This window comes from Apteryx rowi, unplaced genomic scaffold (assembly GCF_003343035.1).
Source record: "Apteryx rowi isolate R43461 unplaced genomic scaffold, aptRow1 scaffold_326, whole genome shotgun sequence".
In the NCBI taxonomy this organism is placed as follows: Eukaryota; Metazoa; Chordata; class Aves; order Apterygiformes; family Apterygidae; genus Apteryx; species Apteryx rowi.
Window position 1 is genome coordinate 298959 of NW_020449708.1, and position 9285 is coordinate 308243.

Genomic DNA, 9285 nt, shown 5'->3' on the forward strand with positions numbered 1-9285 from the left:
GAAACAATATGTATTTGTTTCTTCATTCTGTGTCCTTTTCAATGTGGAAAAATGATCCTTTCTGTTTGGCATTGGATTTGTCATTCTTTGCACTTAAGTGACAAACTTTTCTGCCAACCTCATGCCGCACACGGGCTCTATTCTCACACCCTTACTGGCACTAGAATTTAAGATAACTTTTCACATCTGATGTAATGGGTGCAGAAGTATGAACTGCCATGTGCTGAACCTAGTCGTGCTGCTGCCATTTTAAACATTGCTAGCTTTGAATCTCAGGAACCAGTTCCCTTCCACCACTAACTTGGAATTATCTGTTAGAGATTTCTGATAGCTGGTACCCTTTTTTGTCTCTCGCATCCTCTCCTCTGCAGTACAGAGGAGTGAAAAGTAATTGCTACAAAAACAAGAACCAAAGTTTGGGCTTATTAACTGGTATGCCAAGTCTGTTGGGCCAATTATGCATGCTATCAGTGAAGAAATGAGAAATGCAAGTAACCTTGTAGTATCAGAAATTACGGCTACGTGCTAGGCAACACGTCCCCTCGCATACATACTGCTTATGCTAGCTGTTCAAAATGGCAGTTAGAGGACATTATGTTAGGGACACTCTGCTCTAGGAGAGGTTCGTGTAGGATCTGTGGCTTTTATTTGATGTCTCAGGTTGCTAATATGACCTAGTATATAATGAGAAGATCTGTAATGGAGATGCGTATTCATTCAATCCTAGGGCACAAACTGTTTGCAAGGCAAGGAAACCACGGTGTTGCATCGTATTTTTCCTCGAATTGCACTGGAATTTGCCTAAGTAAGATCAGGATAATGTAACAGCATGTAAAAGCTAATTGGTTTGGAAAAGCAAAGCAACTGCTTGCACATACCATCATCTGGTGGTAGATTTGACTGTGCCATTTGCTAAACTGCCTTGTTTAGCAATGGAGCTGAAGTAATAAGTTAATCCTGAAGCCTGGTAGAGGGTTGTTCCCCCCCCCCCAAACACACACCCTTTTGCAGAACAGGCACATGACATAGGCAACCATTATTTCAAGCAATAATCACTTCACTGGTTGGCAAAGGGCTTTTTAAACATAGCTTGACTATTTACCTTGGGAGTTAAGTGTTTTGAAAGGAATTCTTTTGAGAAGTGGTGTGCTTCAGTACATGCTTAAATTACTAGTGACTTCAAACTTATGCAGTGGATGATTTTGCTCTGATTTGGGCTTCTGTCTCCCTAAACTGTATCTATTTGTGATATAATTTCTTAGCTTCATAGCTTGCCTGCTACAGGCAGATGCACTCCTAGAAACAAGCATAACACTGATAGGCAGTTGCCAGAGGCATCACTAGGGACTGATGGACAGGAACTGGTAATGCTGAGGAGCAGCAATGTTATCTGTTGGCTTGCTTTTTATACCCTGGAAACAAAGTGCACTTTGACAGACTAGCTGTTAATTGACTCATGAAGACTACACTGTAGCATTTATTGGACATGTCTATGCATGAAGGAAGCAACTTAGCACTTTGTGCTAGACTTCATGCCAATATTGACCTCTGGATATATATATATAAACAAAATTACTTCCCCCTGTTCAGTAGGCCTGTTATTAACTGCTGTGCTAAGTTTCCAGAGGTTGCAAAAGCAGCACTGATGTTCTATGGCAATGACTTCTGCCAAAGACATGAATTATTAGGCATTGTTTACTGACAAGCAATTTTTCCACTAAAGTCTAGCTCTGAGGGCACTGGAGAACAGCACATGCAGGCTCTGCCCATGTCTCTTCCAGCCTTAACTTCCTCAACCAGGGACAACTTGCATCCACTGCAACCTGTACAGTGGAAAAGGTGCCCTTCTCTCCCAGACACTATATCCTCCCCCTTCCACCTTGGTTTTCTAATCATGTATCAAACAGTCACAAAACACCACTTATAAAATCCCATTATCACTTTTTTCCTCTTAAAACAGTTGGGTACAAAACCTGCCAGGCTAAACACCACCCAACAGGGTGGGCCTGGGGAAGACTACATTGCTTGTAGCTAGCTGAGGAAGTGTGTAACAGAGTGAGGCAGCACCTAGTAGAACCCATTCTAAATGTCCTCCTCCTCCAAAAAAAAAATGTATCTCATTTAGGAAATACTGTAGTATAAGCTGTAATACAAGTAAAAGCTTATGTTTTAGTGTGTATGCTGTATTGCATCTGCATTTTTTTTCAAAAGCCTTCAGGTAGAAGCTTGTATAGACCTATAAAATATCAGCTTCCCCTTTTCATGCAGGTAAACCCATCCCTTGTAGTACTGTTCTGGCTTACACTCATTGAAAAGGCAGTACTTCAGCTGAAAGGCTTTATGTTGCAGACCACTTTTTATTCCACTAGATCCTCTTCCAACCACTGACAATTCAGCTCTGCTTACGGAGGTTAAATAGAGAAGTAAGCATAAAGAATACAAGTGGGTGTAATGGCTCTAGAAATTTATTTTCAGAGCGTAGTGCTTCAACTATGATTAAAATGCTTATTAAGCAATTTAAAAATGCTACTGACTGGGTGCTAGAACTAGACAGAAATAAGATCAACACCATTACTTTCAAGCACTGACAGATACTAGTTTGCTCATGCCACTGAAGTAGGATCTTTCCCGTTCACTCATCACTTCAAAATGCAGAGGCCTTCTGCAGAAGTTGCATTCAGCTGAAGAGTGTGGTTTCAGCTCCAGACCGACATCCTTCCATGTAGCCAGCAGTTTTTCTGTTATAAACAGAAATTTATTGAGAACAACTCTTGCTTAGGACACCAGATTACTTTAGAGAAATGCTGCATGTGAGATTGGTATATGTGTTTTCCTAGCAGAAGAAAAGGCATAACAGGAACTCATGGTGACATAATTCACCTCTGGAGTTAGGTGACTGGGCAGCAATTAAGTCTCAGCTATGCTTATACTGCCTCTTCTCACAGGATCAAACAGCAGCTAGTCTCCCCGGACATATCAACATTTAAGAGAAGGTAACAGCTCAGCTGAGGAGAGCAGGTTTCTTTGGACTCCATGTAATAAATATGAAGACTGGTTTGAATGACACAACATGCTAGATCAAGTACTGCACTGGGCTCTATGTGCTGCACTCTAGGTTGCACTGCACTGGCTTTCACTAGTCATGCTCCAAAGGAAGCTAAGCACAGAAGTAGGCAGTATGAGTGTTGCAGCAGTGAAAAGACATTGTTCAAGCTAGTGATGTCAAACTAATATTTCCTAGTCTCATCTTTAGAAGAAAAACTGCATACAGAGCCCTTGTATTTTCTTCACACTGATGCAAGAATCCACTCACCAAGGAAATAACTCATCATCTGAGGGGTGTGGTGAGGTGTCGGGGCAATACGTAGCAGCTCTTCTCCACGGGGAACCGTGGGGTAGTTGATTGCTTGGACATAGATGCTGTGCTGGCTCATCAGCTTGTCACAGATCTCTGTATTTTTAGCAGCATCTGCAACCTAAAATTCAAAGTGGCTAATTACAAGATTAACTAAAACATGCAAGGTGACAGAACTCTTAAACCAACTTAGCTAGCCAAAAGAATCAAACATGACTGCTCTTCCTTGCACCTGTTAATAAACCACAAGGCAAAAAGAGGGGCTAAAAGCTCACTGCAGTGCCCTCTGGGGCTAAGGGCACATCACTGTGACCTCAGCAGGTAGCTGTTCATACCTGCACTCTTCAGCTGTTTGTGTTGTCTCCTTTCTTTTTGTATAGTGTTAGACTGCAGGTTTCATACACTTTATCATTCTGCTTTAAAGCATTTATAGCAGGCTGAGGTTAATTTAATCACATTCCTATTCTTCAGGCAAAGAATAAAAGCCAGACTGCTAGCATATCACTGCTGGGTATTAGCATGGGTTTCAACTTTGTGAACCTTTACTAATAACCTGGAAATGTAATGTGATCATAGACAGGAAAACAGGCACCTTGGCTCTGTCACAGGTATCCTACGTACTCACCCTTATTGGAATGATGTGACTGGGGCAGTGCACCACAGGAAGCCCTGCATCCATCAGCATCTGTCTCATAAGCTTAACGTTGCGCTGGTGCTGGCGTCTCAGAACTTGCCCCTCCGTGCTCTTTAGAGTTCTGACAGATTCTAGCGCGCCAGCTAAGAGCATGGGCGGCAGGGATGTTGTGAAAATGAAGCCAGCAGCATATGACCGCACAGTGTCTATTAGAGAACTTGTACTGGAGATGTACCCTCCTACACAACCAAATGCTTTGCCTGAAAAGAAAAAGGCAGCCAAGCTTACTCCTTCCACCCTTTAGAATGACTTGAAGTATAGCTGTACTTTGTTTTACTTGAAGAAGCAAATTGTTTTGACTACATTAAGTACATGGCAGGCAACAATTCCAGCCCTCCCTCTACTAATCTTGTATTAACTCAGCACATGTTGCAGCTTTGTTTTTAAACCAATCCTGGTAATACAGATCTAGTTATTACAAAGCAAGGACAGTTCAAAACCCTCTATCAAGTATTTATGTTCTGATTTAGGGAAGATCCTATAAGCAGAAGTATCAACTACACTGACTTCAGTAGTGACCCCAAATAACTAACACTAAGTCTCTCAGCAGATTTAAAGTAATCTGTCCCAGGAATGCTAGAAATAGCCTGTGCTCCTAAGGAGCACAGGGGTTACTGTGATTACATGGTAGATACCAGTCCCCCTTTCCAAAAACTGGGGACTCTTCAGGTACCGGAAGAGAATCCCAAATAAAACCAGGGTGCCTGCTGAACTCTTCTGTTTTTACTAAACTAAGAAGTCTTACCAAGCTTAAAAGCCATGAACTTTCCTGGTAAGTTATATTAATGTTTTGGAAGTGATTTAAACAGTGTTTCCGTTTGCAGCAGTAACCTTACTCCAGAGCCTGCATTCTATTCAAATAACAGCAGTTGCTTCAGTTCTTGTCAAATCTCTTTACGTAACTCCCCATCTCAGGTTTCTGGATTAGAAACACTCCATTTCACATAAAAGAACTAAGTACTACTAAATATAGATTACTACTATACTAGCATTCTCACCTAAATTTACATTTGAGTTGTACAATATGCCACTGGGGGATTTTTGCTCGCGTGTTTAAATAAAAATGCTACCTTAACTGGTTTGTAAGGCAGCATAAGTAGCTCAACACAAATGCTTTTGAAAATTTATGGGACACATACTTAAATCCTTTGGAGTCTTTGAAAAATCCAACTCCCCTAAATCCCTAGCAAGTTCACTTGAATAGACTAATTTTGAGTTAACCCACTTAATTTGGCTGCTGATAAGCTTTGCTGACTTAAGGTACATAAGCCCTGTGAAGCTGCCAGGCCATGCATACCAAGTGTTCCAGAGATGATGTCCATTTTGTGCATGATTCCATCCCGGTCTCCTATACCGCCTCCTCGAGCTCCGTACAGTCCCACTGCGTGCACTTCATCTACAAAAGTGATCGCCCCATGCTCATGGGCCACATCACACAGCTCTTCCAGAGGACAGACAGCACCTAGGAATCAAAGCAGTGATTAGCAGTTTCGGATTCCCTGTACTCAGCTTTGATACACATTAGAAGCACCCCAAACACTAGGCATTTCAGAAGACTATTCTCATGTCAACCCTTACAGCATTTTACAATTTTAGATCTAAAATGTAGATGATTTGAGCATCAACTGCACTACAAGAAGGAGATGGGTTTATGCTACCTTACCATCCATTGAGTGAACAGTTTCAAATGCAACAATCTTAGGAGTAGACGGATCCGACTTCTTCAGTAATTCTCGAAGATGGTTGACATCATTATGGCGAAATATGTGCTTTGGCACTCTGCTGTTTCGAATCCCCTGAATCATGGAGGCATGGTTTCCTGAATCAGAGTAAATCTCGCAGCCTGAGGGAACAACCCAGTTTCACTTTAAGTACAGAGAGCATTAACTGATTCCCAGCATCATGTTATGTACGGGAAGTGTCCAAATATCAAGGGTAGCATGTTCTAAAAATTAATGCTTTTGATCAAAAGTCCAAGTTAAATTATTAAGCAAAAATGATATTTAAGGCTTATTTTAGTGTTTCAACTAAAGCAAAATTGATCTTAAGGAAATACTGAAGAGTTTTTACAGGTCCTTAGTGTTCTGTCTAATTCTCTTAAATTCTGAAGCTAACAAAATGAACCTGTCCTGGACTATAGGGGGGAAGGATAAAGGGAAAAAAGTTCACACCCACAGATGGGAAGAAACTAAATCCCTGCTGCCTCATTTTTAGGTGGTTTCAAATGTCTGAGCAGAAGAATTGGAGCCCTTTGTCCCCAACTCCTTCTGGGGCTCCTAGGTTCTGGACCTCAGTTTCAGTAGGCTGCTACTATGATTTGCAGAGTTGAACAGAATTTAAATGTGGCATTCAAACTTTTCTGGCTGAGTAGGATGAATTCTCAAGTTTGGGTAGTCAGTTGTGAAAGGTACTTCCAACAGGAGTACAGGGTTGTGTCTTTGTAGTAAACATGGGATGCAGTTTGAGATCTCACCTGGCAGCATTTTAGCTAGAGTGAAGAGGGTGGAGTCATTGGCTACAAAGCAAGATGAGAACAATAGTGCTGCATCTTTTCCATGAAGATCAGCCAGTTCTTTTTCCAAATCAACATGAAATTTACTTGTTCCTGAAATATTTCTTGTGCCTCCTGCTCCAGCACCATGTTGTTTCAGTGTATCCCTACAGAGTGCCCAAAGAGAGGCATTAGTGTTACTGAGCAACACAAGGATGAATATAGGATTATTGCTGAAAACATTCTACATGTAATCTGTATTGTTCTAAGAAGAATTGGCTGTGAAAAGCAGCTGTTACTTTTAAGGTCTTTGAGCAACTTGCACAACTCGGAGATTCAATAAGCTAATGAATAAGGTCTCAAGTATAGCTGCAATATACAATCCAGCTTATCTGGTAATATTTGGGGGCTTCTGAGGAAATTCAAGGAGCAGGGTCAGGGACTGACAGGTTATGTTGCAGCCCTGGAGGGAGGAAAAAAACTAAGTTACCTATTGCGGCTCAAGAGAAGAGTATAAGCTTTAAGACTTGAATATATGAAAGAGTAATACCAGAACTAGTTTATGAAGTACAGTATAAAAATCAATTCCAAAGAAGTCTTTCTACAAAAGCTTCTATATGTCACTGTAGCTTGTAATTGCCTCTTAAGAGCACAGCACTACTCACATAACAGCTCCACACACACGAGGGTGACGACTCATCCCCAGGTAATCATTGCTGCACCATACAGACACCTCTTTTTTGGTGATAAGAGAATCAGAGTAGTCATCTGCCATGGGAAAGATCTGTGCCTTTCGGTTCACTGTTTTGAATATTCGATAAGTGTGATCCTTCTTCTTTTCATCTATCTTCTTCTCAAAGAATTGATCATACTGGAAGGTGGACACAGCTGAAATAAGACAATAAGCTGAATAAGACTTAAGTACACAGAAATCAATCACAAGAAAACAGGCTACAGGGGTTTTACCAATTAATCTCACATTTTGGCAAGTTATCCTGAAGCAGATGAGAGACGCTTTCTGGTCTTTGCTTTAGCATAATATCCTTAAACTTCTTAAGCAAGCCACTCCGCTCTTCTCCCTCAGTCTCAGTGTTCCTCACTGTGGAACTGGTTGGTGTTTTGGCAAATTCTGTACCTACAGACATTGTAAAGAGTTCCAGTGAGCTTAATTAGTTTGAAACAAAATGAAAAGGTAAGTTATGAGTCCAGCAAGGCAAATATTATAAGTGACTCTAACCCTTTGTTCTTTAAGAGCATGTAATTGAATCCATGCGCAATCCTGTTGGGATCAGCTATCTTATTTGCTTAAACTTTGCACTGTATGAGACAAAAGGGAAAAAGCTAGCTTGCTAATCAATGACAATACAACATGTAATTTCCTTACACCACATCTGGCTTATCCTGACTAGCAAACCTACTCTATAAGGCTACAGTTTCCATCTGAAAGAGTTGGTACATAGCTAATTGAAGGCAGGAGTTCTGGTTACAGCTTGCTTTTCATTCCCAGTGTTTTGTTCAGTTGGTAGGGAACTTTTTTTCCAAGCCACAGAGAAAACCAGAGAAGTACAACAAGCTTTCTTTCTGAGAAAGACAGCAAAGTTTTACTGACGTGGGTGAAAGGTGATTTTCCACAAAACTCTGTCAAAAGTTTTTCTCTGAAGGACAGCCCTTCTGCACCAAGATTGCAAGTCTGCCAACATCCTTTTGTTGCATAAAACAAAAAAGGTTGCTTGCTTGCTTTCCAGCTTGGATTTGTGCTGCTACTTGCATAGTACCCTGTCCTGATCTATCTTCTCTGAATATACCACTTTGTTTACACCAGCACTTTGGTAAAGCTCACTTGAGTCCTAAACATCTACTTCAGGCGCATGCATTACAGCTTGATTCGCACATTTAAAACCAGGGTGCTACTCCCACATCAAAATCACCCTGGGCAGTCATTGCAGAATATAGCTGGTATGCCATTAACACCCATATTCTCCTACAACAGCGTGCAATCTCCCATAGTCCTACCCACATAATTTAAGTGGTGGTAGTTAAGACTTGGCATGCACTAGAGCAAAGTCAGGCACCCAAAGCTCTTGAAAGAAGCGAATGCTTCAGCGCAGAGAATACGTACCCTTCCTCTCCGACTGCATTTCCTGCACGTCCTCCTGGAGTTCTAGACTGGCTTTGCAGAAAACATTACTGTTCCCATGATTCATCTGAGCTGCCAGGAATGGGCATTTAGTAGCAGAGCTCGGGGGGCCCGCAGCAGCAGCAGGTGGGTGGCCAGCAGGTGGCTGGGATCCACTTGTATTCTGTTCAGCCACATCTTTGGTGTTTTTGGCCTCTGAGGTAGGGGTGGAGGGAAGGGAAGACTTCAGTTCCATCATTTTGATACAGTTGCTTAAGCTTTTCTATCTATTTCCTTAGCAATTTGGCACAAGACAGTTGGAAGTGTCTAACTGAGCATTTGCGCCTTATTTACACAAGTATGAAACTGCAGTAAGCCCCCAGGGGCACGGGATTACCTGAGATGCTAGTACAGCCGCGCGCCCTCTGAAGGGGAGGACGCTCGCCTGCTTCACCCCGGGTGGGGGGCGATGCCGCGCGGGGAGTTACCGCTCCTTGCCCTTACCGCCAGCCTGACCTCCCGCTCCTCCGCCCGAGCCCGAGCCCTCCAGGGGAAGGGCACCGGGCCGCGCCCCAAGCCCAGCGCGGCGCCCGGGCCGCCCCGCTCCCCGGCGGCGGCCTCCCTCCGAG

The 9285-nt window shown here is 42.5% G+C and overlaps 1 protein-coding gene across 1 annotated transcript in view; it reads right to left on the reverse strand.

Annotated features, from left to right (window-relative positions):
- Window positions 1-2447: 2447 nt before the first annotated feature.
- Window positions 2448-9285, reverse strand: part of ALAS1 (5'-aminolevulinate synthase 1) — a 7311-nt gene continuing 473 nt past the window's right edge. The window contains exons 3-11 of the mRNA XM_026071498.1: window positions 8660-8929; window positions 7520-7675; window positions 7206-7428; window positions 6523-6707; window positions 5713-5892; window positions 5347-5511; window positions 3981-4249; window positions 3314-3476; window positions 2448-2738 (exon numbers count right to left, since the gene is read on the reverse strand). Of these exons, the coding sequence (XP_025927283.1) occupies window positions 2578-2738; window positions 3314-3476; window positions 3981-4249; window positions 5347-5511; window positions 5713-5892; window positions 6523-6707; window positions 7206-7428; window positions 7520-7675; window positions 8660-8929 (1772 nt within the window). The 3' untranslated portion in view covers window positions 2448-2577. The remainder of the gene's footprint in view (window positions 2739-3313; window positions 3477-3980; window positions 4250-5346; window positions 5512-5712; window positions 5893-6522; window positions 6708-7205; window positions 7429-7519; window positions 7676-8659; window positions 8930-9285) is intronic.